The 17,481-nt window shown below is 51.9% G+C and overlaps 6 protein-coding genes across 6 annotated transcripts; 2 read left to right on the forward strand and 4 right to left on the reverse strand.

The window, feature by feature from the left end:
- Nucleotides 1-449: 449 nt before the first annotated feature.
- On the reverse strand, nt 450-1,025 carry PtrM4_111930 (uncharacterized protein; the record flags this gene model as incomplete). Its single annotated transcript, XM_066107947.1, has 2 exons — nt 450-934; nt 995-1,025. The coding sequence occupies 2 exons, from the start codon at nt 1,023-1,025 to the stop codon at nt 450-452; spliced, it is 516 nt and encodes a 171-aa protein (XP_065962396.1).
- Nucleotides 1,026-3,068: 2,043 nt separating this feature from the next.
- Nucleotides 3,069-5,250, reverse strand: PtrM4_111940 (protein conserved in bacteria protein; the record flags this gene model as incomplete). The annotated part of the gene is made up of 2 exons (XM_066107948.1): nt 3,069-5,125; nt 5,238-5,250. The coding sequence occupies 2 exons, from the start codon at nt 5,248-5,250 to the stop codon at nt 3,069-3,071; spliced, it is 2,070 nt and encodes a 689-aa protein (XP_065962397.1).
- Nucleotides 5,251-5,262: 12 nt separating this feature from the next.
- Nucleotides 5,263-6,237, reverse strand: PtrM4_111950 (Pfs, Nucleoside phosphorylase; the record flags this gene model as incomplete). The annotated part of the gene is made up of 1 exon (XM_066107949.1): nt 5,263-6,237. One exon carries the CDS (start codon nt 6,235-6,237, stop codon nt 5,263-5,265), a length of 975 nt encoding a protein of 324 aa, XP_065962398.1.
- A 628-nt stretch (nt 6,238-6,865) lies between these two features.
- On the forward strand, nt 6,866-7,054 carry PtrM4_111960 (uncharacterized protein; the record flags this gene model as incomplete). The annotated part of the gene is made up of 1 exon (XM_001942282.2): nt 6,866-7,054. The coding sequence occupies one exon, from the start codon at nt 6,866-6,868 to the stop codon at nt 7,052-7,054; it is 189 nt and encodes a 62-aa protein (XP_001942317.2).
- A 2,860-nt stretch (nt 7,055-9,914) lies between these two features.
- Nucleotides 9,915-15,216, reverse strand: PtrM4_111970 (rve domain containing protein; the record flags this gene model as incomplete). The annotated part of the gene is made up of 2 exons (XM_066107950.1): nt 9,915-14,567; nt 14,905-15,216. 2 exons carry the CDS (start codon nt 15,214-15,216, stop codon nt 9,915-9,917), a joined length of 4,965 nt encoding a protein of 1,654 aa, XP_065962399.1.
- Nucleotides 15,217-15,660: 444 nt separating this feature from the next.
- Nucleotides 15,661-17,313, forward strand: PtrM4_111980 (uncharacterized protein; the record flags this gene model as incomplete). The annotated part of the gene is made up of 2 exons (XM_066107951.1): nt 15,661-16,554; nt 16,735-17,313. The coding sequence occupies 2 exons, from the start codon at nt 15,661-15,663 to the stop codon at nt 17,311-17,313; spliced, it is 1,473 nt and encodes a 490-aa protein (XP_065962400.1).
- Nucleotides 17,314-17,481: the final 168 nt, after the last annotated feature.

Here is a 17,481-nt window from a genome sequence, read left to right on the forward strand (position 1 = left end):
AGTGCGGCTCTTAGACATCTCAGCACTCGAGGAATACGAACCTCTTTGACACCGAGCGCTGACCCAACCTGCTATTGCATCCTTATCCAACAAAAGCATCTGCACATCTAATCCATTCGGCGATGCCTGAACGTTAAGAAACATGTCTAAGTCATATTTAGCGGTTCGGAGAAAGATGAGGCCTGCGACTGAGGGCGAGTCATCAGCGTAGCTTGTCGGCAAGATCTATCACTAGCCTGGTGATCTGAACGAAATTCGTAAGCTGTGAAAATGCAGATAAGAGCATCACGCGCAGAGTGTAGTGTGCCTTCCAAACCTACCCCAACTGCAAATCACTGAACTGGGAAATGTAGACGGAGTAACTACTATTGTTATGAAATTCATAATTGATATTTTCTTAGATCTCGCCGTTCATTATCTGCGTTGTAGCCAGCCACAACGTATCACGTTCAGCGGTTACGGTTGTGCAATCCATCTATCTTTCTCGTAACCAGCCCGGGTTGAATGGAGTCGGCGCACTGTGTGCTGAGGAACCAAGCCGCGATCCTAAAACTCTTCTCGTCGTTGCCGTTGGCCAACTCCAGAAGCGCGTCCAGGCCCGTGTCCCCTCCGGCGGCTTCCGCCTTCGCGACAGCGACGGCACCAGCGACGCTTTCCGCATAGGGCTTGACAAAAGAGGGCATCGCCATCATCCCTGTGCCATGCCCCGGCCTGCCTGGATAGTGGTTCTTGTTGTACTTGAAGTTGCCCGATTCGAAAAGTATGTCGGCCACTAAGCTAACCCTTTCCCTGAGCGAGGAGATTCCATACGTTTCGAAGGCCGCGTTGATAGCTCTTGCTGCTTGCGTCGCATCTGTGCACTCCTCGAGGAACTCTGCGCCAGCGCAAGAGGCTGTTGTTGGTGCTATGTGAACGAGGACCTTATCCGTCAGGGCTGTGTATCAGCTGTTGTCTTCGGTATGGGGCGTGGAGTCGGCGCACAGTGTGAAGTCACTGAGAAGAAGGGTAAGTACACCATACTTCATGGTGAAGAAAGTACGTAAAGGAGTGTGTGGAGAACGCTTGTGTCGCTCACGTAAAAGTAAGGATTGTAGAAAAGAGTGTCGTGAAGTCTGGGTATGAAGGAGCGACTGCGGGTTAGTCCTCTCTGTCTAGCAGAGATACCCGTATACAGACTTGTCAATAATCAAGCCGATCGGTGGCTTGATTGTTGACAAGTCTGCCTATATAAGGTTTCTAGAGGCTATCGGAGCGACCTTAATAGAACTGTCCTCCCAAAGTGATTTGGCGACGCATCAACTAATGTGATGTTAGCGGAAGCACATCGTGGGCGGATTCCCTTTCGCATATGGCCCCATTCCTGCTTTTAAGCAGACGCTCCACTGCTGCCCCACTTTCTTAGCATTGTCATGGCGGTACCTGCAAACGCCTACAGTGCTGACCGAAATCGGTTTCCGGTTCTTACACATGATTTATTCACAGCGCACAGTCGTTGTTCAGGATACTTACCTAACAAGTACTAGCGCCGTGTACACAGTCCGCAATAAGCAAGTCAAGCCGGCTTAATTGTTATTGATAGTGGCAAACAAATCTAATAAATATCCGTGCATGGAGACACGTCCCAGAAAGTGATCCGATTCCTTATTAATAGAGGCTTAATTAAGGCTTTGACTTGCTTGTTGCGGACTATAGCCGTGTAGGGGCTGTACGGTTATGAATAGTTCTGAGCGCGGGTTCCGACAACTAACTCTCTTTGCGATTAGCTACTTCTACCACTATTGTGAGATGTTGGATCTATCAACTAATTAGGATGTTTGAATACAACGAAGAATCTACGTACACTCACATGCACTTGCAGCTTCCGCTTTTTGCATGCCGCTCGCCTTTAATCCCACGCAGCACATTGGCCCACTTAGTATGCGCTTGTTCAGGAGGGGTTAGGCTCTGCAAACGTTGGACCATTTGGCAGAATTACGCGTCTAATGTCGCTGCACAGCCTGTCTCCGAAAGCTGGGTTACACGCTTCCTCTACCGACACGAAGACAGGCTCACATCCAAGTGGAGTACTTCTATGGACCGTTGTGGGGATAGTGGGTGCTTGAAGAATTGAGGATTGAACTGAGGTGGTATTGTGTGAGGCTACGAACTGTATATGTAGGTGGGTGACCATCAACAGCACTAGCCCTTAATAGGCATCGCGCCTTTACCATAAGTGAGTTGCGACTGCAGAAGCAGAACAGGAGAGACCCCAAACCGTGACAGTTACTACTATCGATCAGTGTTGTAGTGAATACAGTCAATCAAAGCGTGTCCGCGCGAGGCAGTAATCAGAGTATATTTTTTATATTGTGTCTTCTCGTGTTCTGTCTGCTCGCTTTTCTACGAAGGCAGCAGCAGGGTCTGTTTACACGATGTATCACCATCACGTGGCACACGTGATCCGCTTCTCCTCATAACCGCCACAATCAGCCTCCTTTAGATACTCCTGTCCACGCGCGACGAACCGTCTCAGTTAACCGCTTGGAGGTCTAGAAAGAAAGCCTATATCTTGAAAATCAGGATCGCAGGCTCTAGGGACCAACTTAAGGTGTGGAATGTGGCTTCTAGCAGTTTCTCTATACGGGCAGCAAGATCGCTAAAACTCGTCTACACGGGCATGGCGTTATGGATGCTCTCGGCATGCAGTAGCGTGCTCAGATATCTGCGTATCGTACCATACTGAAATACGCGCTTTGCTTGCCTTGGGCAAGCTCGCAGAATAGATCGCAGAATCTCGTTAGTGAACATAAGAGACACAATATTACTAACATCTCTTGTAGGTAGACAAGGGGTCAAATGCTCAGTAGGTGTAACTAGTATTAAGGAGCGAGTATGCTACGCCACGAAAGATTAAAGCAACACTAAAGGAAGACAAAGTGCACTACTTAGTAGAGGTCTGTAAGGGGTTTTTGTTGCTTAATTATAGAGAGAGGGACGGGTCTGCAACCCTGCAGTTTAAAGCAGGTAACATAGAAGCGACATTAAGGGGGAAAAGTAATTAGACATGCAATCCTTTGGCGCACTGAAACTTAATGTTTCAAACTTTTAATGCCAATCTTGGCTAGACCACGTGACAGTCTTGATCTCTTGCTTGTAGATGTTACTGCACCACTATCTAACGTGCTAGGAGAACAGGCAGGTCGACGCTGCTCTTGTGTCGCGCACAGATCAGCATAATGTTGGTCGCACACCAAGACAGTCGGATGGCCCTTTCTAAGGGCGGTGTCGTACCCAGCGGATGCCCTTTGGTAAAGAAGTAAAGACTCATCGACGCGATGCTGTTTCGCAAGAAGATGAGCTAGGTAGTACACGCTCGTCAAGGTGTCTGGATGCTCAGGCCCCAGCACATTCTCTCGCCGCGCCAGCGTCTGTCGGTTCATCGCCTCGGCCTCTTCGTACTTGCCCTGCTTGTCCAGCACTAGCGCCAAGTTGCTCATGCTCGCCAGGGTGTCTGGATGCTCATGCCCGAGCACCTTCTCCCTTAGTGCCAGCGTCTCTCGATGCATCGCCTCGGCCTCTGCGTACTTTCCCTGGCCGCCAAGTGCTTGTGCCAGGTGGGTCATGCTCGTTATCGTGTCTGGATGCTCTTTTCCTGACACCTTCTCCCTTAGTGCCAGCGTCTCTCGATCTATCACCTCTGCCTCTGCGTACTTTCCCTGGCCGCATAGTGTATGTGCCAGCATGCTCATGCTCGCCAGCGTCTCCACGTGCTCCTTTCCTAACGTAGATTCTTGTCTTTTCAGCACGTGCCGGTGAGCTTTCTCTGCTGCTCGATCCCGTCCCAGCACATGCTCCCAACGTCCCACCTGTTTCAGCAGTGTTAATCTACCTTCCGACTCTAAGATTTCATGGATATCCGCGACACATGTAGCGTGTGGCAAATATGGCATCCAGGACTTTCTTAATCTAATTTCGCCAAGAGAGAGAACCTCTACTAGCCGCATCATTGTCCTCTCGGCCCAGCCAAACCACTGGTCATGAGCCTTTAGCCAACCCTGCATTGCTAGGTGCACTAGGGGGTGGACGTTTAATGCCGCAGTTGATTTCAGTGAGTGTTCCTGCTGTTCTTGCGCTTTGTGCCTATCTGCTTGAGGCTGTCGCTCAGTGATGAAGGTATATGCTTTCAACGTCCCTATCGCCTCAATCTGTTCCACTTCCGATCCCTCGATTGGTAACATGGAGAGAGGTATGTTGTTGTTTGTTGTACATGCCATAAACGACAAGTAGCCTGCAGCTACTTTGTCATGCTTCTGAATCTGTTCAAAAGAGATGTACCACGTTGTAGCGATAGCGTTCTCAATCTCTTCATATCTGCTTTGGTCCTTGAATTCTTTACTAAGAAGCTTGCCTGCCTCTTCCTCGCTCGCTCGGTATAGTCGAATATAGCCAGAAAGCGTACTATCGTTTCGGTTGATAAACGCTACTGCCTGGACGATCGCAAGAGCAAGGAAGGCGAGCATGCCCAGAAACTCGCGGACCGTCACTTCATCCTCAACTTGATATTGTTGTTCGAGAATCAGGCGTGTTCTTACCATTTCCAATGCTTCTCTCTCGCTCAGCTCACCCAGCACTATAACATTATTCTCAGCCAGGTCGATTGCAGCCTTGCGGGTCCGGGTAGTAAACACGATGGAGCCTTTGCGGCTGTGCGGGAGGTAGTCAATTAGCCGGTCTCCGCTGCGTCCTTCCCCGACTACTTCGAAAAGAACGTCGACGTCGTCTGCGTTGTCGACAACCATCAGCCACTGCCCAAAGCCTTCGTCGCTCAGTCTCGCCTTGACGAGCTGCTTCACGTCAGCCTTGGCGCCGGTGATGCCCGGTATGCGCAGCAGCCGTCCTATCTCTCGGTACGCTTGCTCGAAGCTCTCTCGGCTGACCGCTGGTACCCAGAAGATGGCATGCGCAGGCTGCTGCTCTCCCGCCCGATAAGCCGCCTCGAGAGCAAGGGCTGTCTTCCCGCAGCCGCCGAGGCCATATATAGCGAGTCGGTGGCAGCCTTGTAACGATATGTGTGTACTAAGCTGGGCAAGCTGAGTCGTGCGGCCGACAAAGGACTGTGGTCTAGGTAATGGGACGAGCCATAGCACTGTTCTACATTAGCACACTGCGCAACGTGTCAACTGCTAACAAAGGACTACATTAATCCACTGCTATGCTATAGAAAACACAATCTGCAACTAGATAGAGCTACTACTGACCTTCAGGTTCCATCTTCTTTACTTCTCATGGCTGAATTTTGCATAGCAGCTCTCTCGTAAACGCAGCCGCGTTGCCAGCCGCGTATGACCTCCACATGTCGCTCTTGTGCGAGTCCGCATAGTTGGAGATGCCGCGGATGACTAGGCATCGTCTGTTCGCGTCGACGCCTGCCGCCTCCATCTCCACACAGAGCGCCCCGTCGCATCGAGCCCTGATCTGGTCCCGCAGCTCGCCATCGTGGATAACCGCATTGCCAGTGGCAATCCTCCCTCGATGGAACACGAGCGTGTGCTGCTCTTCCTCGCTGCGTTGGGGTCGCTGGACGAGCTCGCTCGGGTCGCACGTTGTGCAATTCGATCTATAGTCGCCGGCATGACGGTACGTCGTCTTGAAGAGTTTGTCGTGTTTGAGTCTAGGGCGTGTGAACTTCTTCTTTGATTTGGACCGCTGTAGTCTCGCAAGCTGATCTTCAAACGTCGTTTTGCCCATTTCGTAGTCCACCGCAAGGAAGCCGAGCGCGTTGGTCAGCCTCCAGTCTGGGTTTCCCATCGTGCCCACCATCTCAAACTGTCCGTCGACTTTCCATCTGCCTCGCTCATGGTAGACACACGCGGGCTTGCCGTCGCCCGGCCATCCTACCACCACGTCTCCAAGGTGGACGTTCTCGAGGGAGTCTTCCGACACAGCCAGGCCAGGAATTCCGCCTCCAATGCCCACAAGCACTGCCATGCGGATGTTGGGAAACGTCTTGAACATCGACCCCGTCAAGCGCCCGGCGTTGACGTTGCCCGTCTCGCCTGGTGGACAGGTTGCGACGACGACTGCATGGCCGCTGATAGTGCCGCAGACGTAGGTGTTCTCATCGTAGTGCGTGTCGTACAGCGGGGTGGGGTACTCCTCGTCAAGCATCAGGCGCGCAGGCAGAAGCTCAATGTCGGCGACAGGGCAGATCCATGCTACGTGGTAGTCGGCGCAGCTAGTAGGCTTAGTGCCGGCCATGTTTGTGTAACTGCAACTGAACACAGCAGAAACAGGAGGCGATGGCAGGCTGCTCCAGCAAAGATAAGTGCAGCAGGAAGGCATGGTCGCCTCAGCCTGGTCGCCTCAGCCTGGCCATCTCGGTCTGGCCGTGTTAGCCTGGCCGTCTCAGCCTGCTGCGCATATTGTGCTATAATGCTGCAGTGCTATATGGCGGCCTATGAGAGACGCTGTCTGGCGGGCTGCGAGGGCCGTTCTGGCGCGACGCTGGGGGCGGCTACGCGTGATGAGGCGGTTACGCGAAACTGGGCGTAGGGGACGGGATCTAACTTATGGTACCGCAACGCGCACTTTGCTTTCGCATAAGGTTGGTTAGCTATCTAGGAAACCTACTACAAGCGTATCTTAAGCGCGACCTCGTACTCCCAGTTTAGAATTAAGTCGCGACATCGTCTACGTCTGCTCATCTCGGCGCATTCCCTCCAAGGTCCTCCTTAATGCGTCGAACCACGGGAGGCGTACTCGGTCAAAACAAGTCGTAACCATCCGAGACTCTGACGACAGCAGCGCCTCCTCTGCTTCCTCCGAGTCTGAATCTGAGTCATTGCAAAACAAAAGGATCCAGCCCGTCGACCTGCATGACGTCAAGATGGACGACGCCTCACCGGCAACAGTGCCCGAAAAAGAGGATGTAGATGCGTCCGATGGTCGGGGCAATAAACTCGACTCAATTAACCACGACGACGACAAAAATGGCCTTCGTCCGGGTAGTAGTTTCTTATTCCCCATTCTCGTCGAAGACGACAGCATTCCACACAGTGGCCCGTCTCTCTCCTAGAACAATCCTTCATTACGGGAAATTGTTCAAGACAAGAACAAGATTGTCTTTATAACGGGTGCTGGGATCTCTACAAGTGCTGGAGGTGAGTCACTAAGAGATTGTGGTACGTTCGTCTGTTAACCCTCCTGGTAGTGGACGACTTCCAGAGTCGCTCTAGGACCACAATGTCCAGTCGTAATATGTTAGACATCTCTGCTATCTGGTCCGAGGAATTTCTTAGTTGGAGTCGTGCTCTCTACAATATATGCTCGAAAGCACAGCCCACTCCCTTCCACCACTTTCTGGATGAGCTTGCCAGTACTTCCCGTCTTCTTCGCCACTACACCCAAAATATCGACTGTCTAGATACCTCCCTACATAAGTTATCTAGTCGGACCATCTCGCTGCACGGACGGTTGGATACGTTCATCTACACAATATGTCACAAAACGAAGCACGTACCATTCGCGGTTTACGATGACACTTTTGGGTTTCCTTGCGAAGAGTGTCGTCTTAAGAGCGAAAGGCGCAAATCGGGAGGCAAGAGGGGCCTGCCTGTTGGCGTTTTGCGGCCCAAGATCCTACTCTATGGAGAGGTAAGCCCAGATGCTGAGGAAATCGCGGCGACATGGGAACAAGATGCTTTAGACAATGTGGATGCAGTTGTGTTGGTCGGAACCCGGCTCAAGATACCACATACAAGAAAACTTGCGTATAGTCTGTGTCGGAGCTCCAAGTCACGAGGAGGAACGGTAATATGGATGAATAGGGTCCCCCTAGAGTCGGAACCCACTACGGAGCAGCCTCCGGAAGTATTCGGAATTGATCATGTAACGAGGGGCACCCAAGTTGAGCAGTCACGGCCGCCCTATCCGCCTCCCACGTAGATACAATTAGTACAAAGTGGTTGCAAGCCTGATAAAAATGACTCTGTTAAAAAAATCTTAGGATAATACCTATTGCACGCGTTACAACAACCTTATGTTTGTGGTGGTGAGCAAGTTGGGGGCATCACGGTGGCTTACTCCCGTTGCCGCTAGAGAAGGAAACCATCTGTACCAGCAACTGGGTTTTAACTGGTGCTCGGTGGCACAGCCTGATAAATAAGCCATAGCGCAACGCCACCAGCATCGATGCTATGCTGCAGTTCTTTTGCATAAGACAGCGACGACTTACCCCCGCCGATGTCTCCTCTGATAGCCATTGCAAATGTACCGTGCGTTACGAGTGCGACTCATCGCTGGGACCTTCACACGGATGACGGCAGCCGGCGTAGCCGGCTTGGGAATGACACGAACACATTAGAACTGAGCTTCGTTGTGAGGCTGTTCCCAATACGTGCAGGAGCCCTGTGGCTGAGGTCATGGCTGAGGTATTGGCTGGGGTACGAAGGAGCTCGTTTTTAGTGTGTCCCCACCCATGTAGGAACTTCACTTTTTTGGCTGCACAGCCATACAAAACAATGAAGCAACAACACAACGCGCTCATTTTTACAGCTGAAAAAGATAAGGTTATTCGATTGTATTAGAGCTATTAATATAGCGATTTTCTAGAGTTGCGCCTCACCCATGGAAGTTGTTGTTGCTCTCATTTTGAATGATCCTACGCACCACCTTAGGAATCCCCATCACCCACCTATTGATTATTTCTTGAGGCAGAGCTTCCCACTCAGCCTCCCATTGTTGTTGACACTGTTGTGGAGTACATGAGGGTGTGAATTGCCTTGTCACATGACGCCGCAGCCATGACCAGGCATGTTCAGATGCGTTCCCATCTGGACTGTGACCTGGCCAAGCCATCTTCTCAATCTTCTGAACTTGTAGGTAGTCATTTGCAATACGAGACTTGTGAGGAGGAGCTCCATCTTCAAGTAAGTAACATGCAACTCCTCGACTTTTGAGGGAGTTAATCCATGGAGCGACCTTCTTAAGAGCTCCTTCGCGGTGGCGATACCCATCCACCCCTCCTCTTGACCTAATACCGCGGTGATAGTCATGTTTCTTGATATGCTCAAGCTTTCTAGTAGATGTACGAAGTTTATATCTACCTCACCAAGCTCCTGGAGGGCTGCGCGGGCCCTTCGTTGGGCATGGTTGGAGGATGTTCGAGTGGCTGCATTCTCCAACTCTAGAAGCTCCTCCGCTACCTCTTTCTCCTCTTGAGTCTCATGAAAGTATAAATGACAAGGTCCTTTAAAGTTGTGTTTAAAAGCCCCAAAGAATTGTATACAACAGTCTCGACGATTGCGGTCGTGGCGTACGTCGTCGTTGTAAATTTCATCATCGCGCGCCCATGTACGGATCATGCCTCTCTCTTCTCCCACTCGAGCTGGTGTTTCGTCAGTAAATACCACGCAGCGGAAGTCAAAGCCAAGTCCATCACCAACCTCGTATCGATCGGGGTTGTGCTCAAGGGCCCATCTCAATCGCTCTTGGCGTTGGGTAGATGAAAGTGGTGGTTTCCAGCCTGGCTTTCTGCGCTTGTAACCAGCTCTATACATGACATTCTCAAATGTAGAAATGCTCAGATTAGGCGCGATAGCATGAAGCTGGCGATGCTTTATTGGCTGCCATGGCTCCTCCTCGCGGTGGTTGCGATCTTGCGTTGTGATGCGGACTGTCAAGCGTCAAGGTTGGGGAGAATCATCATGTCGTATTAGAGCTATCGGGAAGAGGTCTATATACGCAGTGGGAGGAGAGAAGGAGCTAGGCCGTAAAGGTACTAGCGGGTAAATAGGTGGCTGCCTGGTTGCCCAAAGAGGAGCCAAGGGATAAGCCCTATGGCCGACACACCCCCCGGAACCAGGTGGCAAGCCATCTGAGTGAATGAAATGTATAGGAAATCGTAAAGAGACGTTCGCTGGAGGTGCCTTGAGAGACTACATGCGGGGAACGTTCACCATATCGATGAGGCCAATGAACTTAGCGTGCTCTTGTTTGTCGAGAGGCTTCGTAAGGCCGTCGGCGGGCATCTCTACGCCGGGGAGATAGTCGAGCTTGAGGTTGCCGTCTTTGTACTGCTGCTTTGTATACTTGAAGTACGCGTCGATGTGCTTTGTACGCTCGTGATGGCCGTCCTTGCGGATCATATTAAGCGCTGGCTGATTATCGGTGTACAGCTTGAAGGGCTTGAGGTCGTTACCGACGTATCCAACCTGAGAGAGTAGGCGTTGAAGCCAATTGATCTCTTTGGCAGCATACGTCATGGCAATATATTCTGATTCTGTGGAGGAGAGAGTAACGAGGCGCTGGCGGTACGATTTGTATGAGACGACGCCTCTAGCCATCTTGATGACGTAGCCGGAGGACGACTTGCGCTCGTTGTTGTCGCCATGGGCGGAGTCACTGTAGGCCTTAAGGCCTATCATGTGATCTGGGTCGTCCATATTAGCGTCTTTAAGGTCACCTTGGTACTTGATGCCGAGAGTTGCCGTGCCGTTGTAGTAGCGGAGCATGTGCTTTAGCAGTGACAGTTGCTCTAACGTAGGGTTGTTTGCAAAGCGTGCCATGAAGTTCACGTGCCAAGCTAGGTCACAGCGAATAATGGAGGTAGGATAGAGTAGCTTCGCGACGAGCGATTGGTACTGCTGTATAAGGTTGTTGTCGGCGATGTCATCACGCTTGATGAGGGTGAGGGCCGACTTTGGGAGGGGGTTGTCTGCCTTTGGAGCGTTGGCGAGGTGATACTCATCGACAATGCGATCAACGTAGCTATCCATCGTCATAGAGAGAGAGCGGTTGGGACGATCGCGGAGGATTCGAATTCCCAAGTAGAAACCAATTGGGCCAAGGTCACGAGCCTTGTATCGATTGAGGAGTTGTGACTTAAGTGCCTTCATAGAGGTCACGTCACGTGTAATAAGGATAAGGTCGTCAACGTACACGACTATGATGGCCTTTGTTGTTGGGTTGACGAAGACGCAGGGATCTGCTTCGATGGGCTCGAAGCCGAGATCTTTGAGAGAGTCCTTGAGGTCGTTGTACCACAATAGGGCTGACTGACGGAGGCCGTACATGCCGCGGCGAAGGCGAACAATATTCCCAAAGCCAGTACAGCCTGCGGGCAGGCGAAGGAGGACAACGTCATCGTCGTCGAGGTGAGCGTTGAGGTAAGCAGTAATCATGTCGATCTGCTCACACTCTAGATCGAAGTAAGCCACAAGGGCGAGGAGGATGCGGAGCGTAGAAGTTCGGACGACGTAGGAGTAAACCTCGCGGTACCAAATTGATTCTTGTTGCTTGTTGCCGCAAGCCACCATGCGAGCCTTGTCTTTCACGTGATAGCCTTGAGCGTTGCCTTTATACGTCCACACCCATTGACCTGGGATGATCTCATACTTGGCAATCTCCTCTGCCGTAGCAGGGCGCCAAGTACCGTTGGCGATAAGAGCGTTGTACTCATCGTCCATTGCGAGTTGTAGATCATCGCGGCGAGGATGTTTGAGAAACTGACGATAGTTGCGAGGCTCCGGTGGAAGTTCTGAAAGCTTTGAGCCGAGAGTGGGCTTGACGAGAGCCATGGCGAAGCAGCGATCAAAAGTAGATGAAGTGAAGAAAGCACGTGCCCGGCGATTGCGAGGGCCGTGTATGATATGAGCTGGGTTGAGGTCCGCGTTAATCTCATGTCGACGCGCTGCCTTGTTGTTACCACGGGTTGGAGGAGCTGGTGGAGCTTCATCATCATCCTCGAAACCATCAAAGCCATCTCCGCCATCAGCACGAGGTAGCTGATGATTGTCCAAATCGCCGCCATCACCATCTTGCGGAGGAGCGGGTGGAGTTGTAGCGGCGTCGGCGAGGCGGTTGATGAGAGGTTTAAATGGGAGCACCTTCGGTGATGGTGAAGGGCCGATGATGGGAGACAATGGAGGAGTGGAGGGTGAGTCGTAGCTATCAAACCGCACGGAGGCGGTGGTAACGATCTCATCAGTCTCTGGGATCCACATCTGGTAGATGTTCTCGCCGATCATACCGACGAGGTGGCCCTTGTGAGCACGAGGTGCAAATTTGTCACCTTTAACGCGCTTCTGGGCGGGTATATGGGCGTATCCAACATGGCCGAAAGCGTGCATCTTGGCGACGTTTGGGACTGGGTTTGGGTAGCCTATAGAGCGATTCCAGGCCTCTAAAGGAGTGATCTTTCCTGGGAGGTTGCTGTTGGAGACGAGGTTGTGAATGCGGGCCATATATTTGGCTGCGTAGGGCCACAGCTTTATAGGAAGCTTGGCTGCAATAAGAGCTCCGCGAGTTCGATCCTCTGTGATACCGTTGGCGCGCTCTGCAATACCATTGCGAGTGGCATCATAAGGTGGTGACGTAACTACCTCGATGCCCACGCTATCGAAGTACTGCTTGTTGCTGGCGTTAATAAACTCGCGAGCGTTGTCGGTATGGATAGTGATGGTAAAGCCTTTGGCCTTCATAGCTTTGCACCAATTAATAAGCTGTTGGCCTAGTACAGCGCGGCTGTCTGATGTGAATAGCCACTGTCGGCGTGACTTGCCATCCGTGATAGGCATGAAGTAACGCTCTCCATCTTTTCCAGGTATAGTGATGGGGCCGACGACATCGACATGGACCTTGCCAAGCGCTGTATTGGGTGGAGTTTGTTGAATTCGAGAGATATTTCGCTTTGATTTGGAGAGGCCGCAGGGCTCGCAGTTGGTGACGGTAGAAGTAGTGAGCTTCATCCCATGTACAACTTTTGCAGTGTCCTTAATAGCGTCTATTCCAGCGTGTCCCATGATATGATGCCAGTCGGTGGCTGGCCGTGAGGATGAGGGCTCATCGGCAGAGCTTCGATAGCAAACAAGAGAGGCGTATGAGAGAGCGGCCGGCGCCTTGGAGGATTCTGTAACTACGAGAAAGTTGGGTATACCGTCGATCTCTGGTAAGTAAGCTAGCTCCTCATCTGAGGCAGTGTACAATTTGTCCTTGCCCGAGTGATACCACACTCCCGCGCGCTTGAATGGAGCTTGGGAGATGACGTTGGTGGCGAAATCGGGGCAGTAGAGGACGTTTTGGAGTGAGATCTTCTCTGTTGTTCCGTCGGCTTTGACGACTTCAAGGCGTACAGTGCCAACGCCGGCGGCGGTGGTTGATCCGGTAGAGCCGTGTACGTCATTGTCGATTGGAGCGTATTCGTAAAATTTCGAGCGGTTATTGAAGACGTGCCGGTTAGCGGCAGTGTCGTAGCAGTACCGCTGTTGATAGTCGTGATTGGAGACTGCCTTCTTGAGGAGAGTCGGAGAGACGAAGGTGGCGACTGTCACGTATGAGTGAGCATCGTACTGATCAGCATCGTCGTCGTTGCTGTTCTTGGCCACTGTAACGTTTGTACGAGCTGCTGCAGCTGCGGCCTTCTTAGCGGCATTGTCTGCGGTGCGCTTCTTAACATTATCTGGGGTGAGAGAAGGGTGAAGTTTCCAGCAAAGCTCATTAGGTCCTGGGTGCTCTCGCTTGCAGTGATCGCACATTCCAACAGGCTGAGGAGTACGCTTCTGTTGGTTGTTATTGCGCGTCGGCAGAGACGAAGGAGTAGGAGTAGAGTTCTGGTTGCTGTTGTTGCCATTGCCGCGGCCATTTAGGCGTGTGAGAACGCGCTTCTCCTCCGCTTGTTTAGAGACGGAGAGGAAAGTCTTCACGGGCTCATCTGGGGCATGGCGTAGGTGATCCTCGAGTGACGCGACGAGCGTGTCGATAGACCATGTATGGCCTTGGCGGAGGTCGTTATTGCGAGCTTCTACCCACTGTGGGAGTACACGAGCTAAGCCGTGAAGGAAGTGGATGATGAGCAGGTCTTCGATGTCGCGGTCGGCGGATGTACCAGGTACTGCTGAAGGCTTCTTCCATCCAAGTGTGATGCCTTGTACCGTGATGTCATTAATTGTCTCGCGAAACTTTCCAATATAGCTGCGGACTGTGGGTTGGGTCTCAGCGCGGAGGTCGATGAAGGCAGTCCACGCGAGAGCAGCATTGGCGTAGTCACCGTTGCTGTTTAGGTCCTTGAGAGCCTTGTACATATCGTGGGCGGTGGGGCAAGTGCGCACCTGAGCTACGAGAGGCTTGTCAATGGATGAGAGTATGGTGTTTTGGAGTCGGGCATCTCGGGCGACCCATGAGTCAAGCGCAAGCTTGTCCTCTTTAAGTAGCTGTCGAGCCTCATTGTTGAACGGTCCTATAGTCTTGTTGAGTTTGCCGACACGGTCAAGCTCGGCTTGGATAACGTCTGTTGAGGTGCCTAATGGATGAGTGATCGGGCGCTGCATGGCGGTAATGCGATATTTGTCGTCTGTAGCGTCAAATTCTGGGCGCGGAGCGCCATCTAGGACGGCTACAGCGCCATCGGCGGCTGCGTAATTGATGAGTTGTTTAATCCAGTCCTTCCAGTTTTTGCCGTCGGCTGCAAGGCGCGCTGTGACAGCTGTGGAGGAGGTGTAAGTTGCCATCGCGGCGGACGTCGAAGACCGTTCGGCTAGCGATTTTTGGCGGTGAGCAGCGAGGAGCTCGTCGTCGTCCAAGCGATCGATGAGCTGCAAGTTGCGGGGTCGCGATTGCTAAAGTGGCGCGCGATTGCGACGTCACCGAGCTGTTTTGCGGGGAGGGTGATGATCGTGATGAGGCGCGCGGGTCGTCAAAATATCTAATAGAATTATCGTGAGCGACTACGGGAGCGGGTGAGGGCTCATAACCTGTCAAGCGTCAAGGTTGGGGAGAATCATCATGTCGTATTAGAGCTATCGGGAAGAGGTCTATATACGCAGTGGGAGGAGAGAAGGAGCTAGGCCGTAAAGGTACTAGCGGGTAAATAGGTGGCTGCCTGGTTGCCCAAAGAGGAGCCAAGGGATAAGCCCTATGGCCGACACGGACGATCTCATCCTTCTGTTCCTGGCTCAGAACCTCGGGTCCCCCACGCCCAATGTCATCCTGAAATAGGACTGGGTCCCATAGATCGAAGCCCCCACTCTCTGCCTTGTCCTCTATCCTCTTCATAAGCTTTGATATACCCGAGCGGTCGCGGTGGAGGGCTGCGGCAATAGCGTGGTGGCTGACATTCCCGAGTAATGCTGCACCAGCTATGAATGCACGCGTTTCTGGAGGGATTTCGGTACGAGAAGTTTTAGAAACTCGAAGAGTACGCGTAAGCTTGTATTTGAAAGGCTTTCTGCGGTTTAAACTCATGTTTCCAGAGTATTGTGGTGGGTATGTTGAGATTATTTTACAGGTTTGGGATGGAAGCCGGCATCTCGGTGTTTGGGTGGGGACACACTAAAAACGAGCTCTTTCGTATATGAGCTCAGCTAGAATGCTACAAACAATAGAAGATACACTCTCTCCTAGTTTTTCTGTCCACAATACCCGCACCCAACCGTGCGACAGTCATGAGCCCGGTCAACCTTCCTTCTGCAGCACTATCAGCCTATGCAGACAGTACTATCTCTGTTAACTGCTCATTGCAAGCACGCTGCTGGTTGCAATTGTCGGCGCGATCCCAACAAAAAGTGAGGGGTCGCATCCGCAACCCCGCATCCCCGCGATCGTCAGAACACTCGAGGGTTGAACAACGACAACCACCTTAAGTTAAAAGACGACAAGTATCAAGAAGCAATTAAATACGTGTCTATGATGTCGACGAGGGAACACAATCTACCGATGCTCAACGCTCGCAGCGGTTGGATCGATTGGTACAACTCCATCGAAGACCTTGCTAAGCGGAACGAGGTTTGGAAGTACTGCGATCCGCTAGGCATCGAGAACCTTGTCTTCACATCAACAAAACCATTAGACTCAGCAAGCAAGGACACTATCCAGAAGTTCCAAAGCTTGCAAAGCATCTTCGACTCTGGGAAGAAGAAATACGACAAAGTATCTGATCGCATCGACTACACTGTCTGTCAAGAGTTCAAGCAACACTACCTTGGCAAACATGACGTGAGGAGCAAGCTTGTCGCACTCTCAGAAAGCATTCAGCCGAACGCGAAAGACCAAAGGCAAGACATCCGAACCGAGTTTGAGAAGCTCAGGAAAGGACCTGGTAACACAAGCCTGGACAAGTGGCTTGGCCGATGGCCCTCACTCGTCAACAGTGCCAAACGGTACACGATCGAGAACCTCAGCGAGCCGCAGATATGCGAAGCTTTCGTTGAAGCGTGCCAATATATTAACCCACCATTTTACAACTACATGAAGTCAAAAGACGCGCAATCCGAAAGCCAAGCGTCTGTCATCAGCCAGACGGCAATGGTTATGAAGAGAGTCTCGGATGCACTTATCACAGCGCTGAACACAATCAGCCCAGAACAAGCAAGCAGTGGTTCTACCATAATGAGCGGTTCAAGTGATGCTAACTCTGACGATGCGGTCGACGAAGTCGATGCTCCCGCGGTACAAAGAGCACAGCACACGATTGACAGGACCCTCAGATCCTTCCGTAGGCTGAAGCCAACACTCTCTAATAATAGGATTACGATAAGCTTCTGCATCAAGCAATTTCGGAGCATGGCACCTCCGAGCGATAAAGTGTGTAACGGTTTGGGCCTTGCCCAGATCCACTCTAATACGAGTTGGGATAGCTCATGTACGGTCATCTATATATGTAGCTCACCCCACCTCAGATAGTCAATTCAGCGCAGTCCTCCCCCTCTCTCCACACCATTACATAAAGCAGCAAGAGGTCGCGCAGCTCACGCTACGCTTCAGGGCAGAAAGCACGGTCGTGATCCGAAGACGTCAGATGAGGAGGATGGACAGCCACGGCGGAAGCGAGAGGTGATTGGATCGAGCTCGGTCTCTGCGACCCAGCCGAGCTGTCTTCGAGACTGTGTTTGCGGACAAGCACACAAGTACGCTGATTGTTGGTACCTTAACCCTGCAAAGGCTCCGGCCAAATGGAGACCACAAGTTCACGTACAATCGGAAGTAATCACGGCCATCTCAGGAAGCAATCGCCAGCGCGAGAAGATAGAGAAAAGATATTCTCGCAGCAAGATCGCACTGCCTGATTTCTGGAATAGCAACAACGCAGATGATCAGTCTGAGAAGGCGACAAGCCAAGCCAGTTCTGCCACATTGACAGGTACGCGGCAGACTAGGCCTAGGGCTTCCTTTGCCATTTCTAGACATGCGTTAAGTACCACACGAAAACGCGAAAACGATAGCTACTTTCGTCTCGACAACTGCGCGGATACTCACATTTGCAACGACAAGTCGCGCTTTACCCACTACCGTAGCCTGCAGGAGCTACCCCGCCGCCAAGCTCTACCTAAGCCAAGAATGTGAAGTTGGCGCACGGGCCGAATATTCCTCACTAAAAACGAGCTCCTTCGTACCAGTAACCGATAACCATGCTTTGCCACCCGATCCCGACATTGGGTGATCGCAGCATTCTGTTTGCTGGGAGGCACACATTCTGAAGCCGTTTGCATGCAACAGGACACCCTGCTTCCA

Source organism: Pyrenophora tritici-repentis, chromosome 5, assembly GCF_003171515.1.
Source record: "Pyrenophora tritici-repentis strain M4 chromosome 5, whole genome shotgun sequence".
Lineage (NCBI taxonomy): Eukaryota > Fungi > Ascomycota > Dothideomycetes > Pleosporales > Pleosporaceae > Pyrenophora > Pyrenophora tritici-repentis.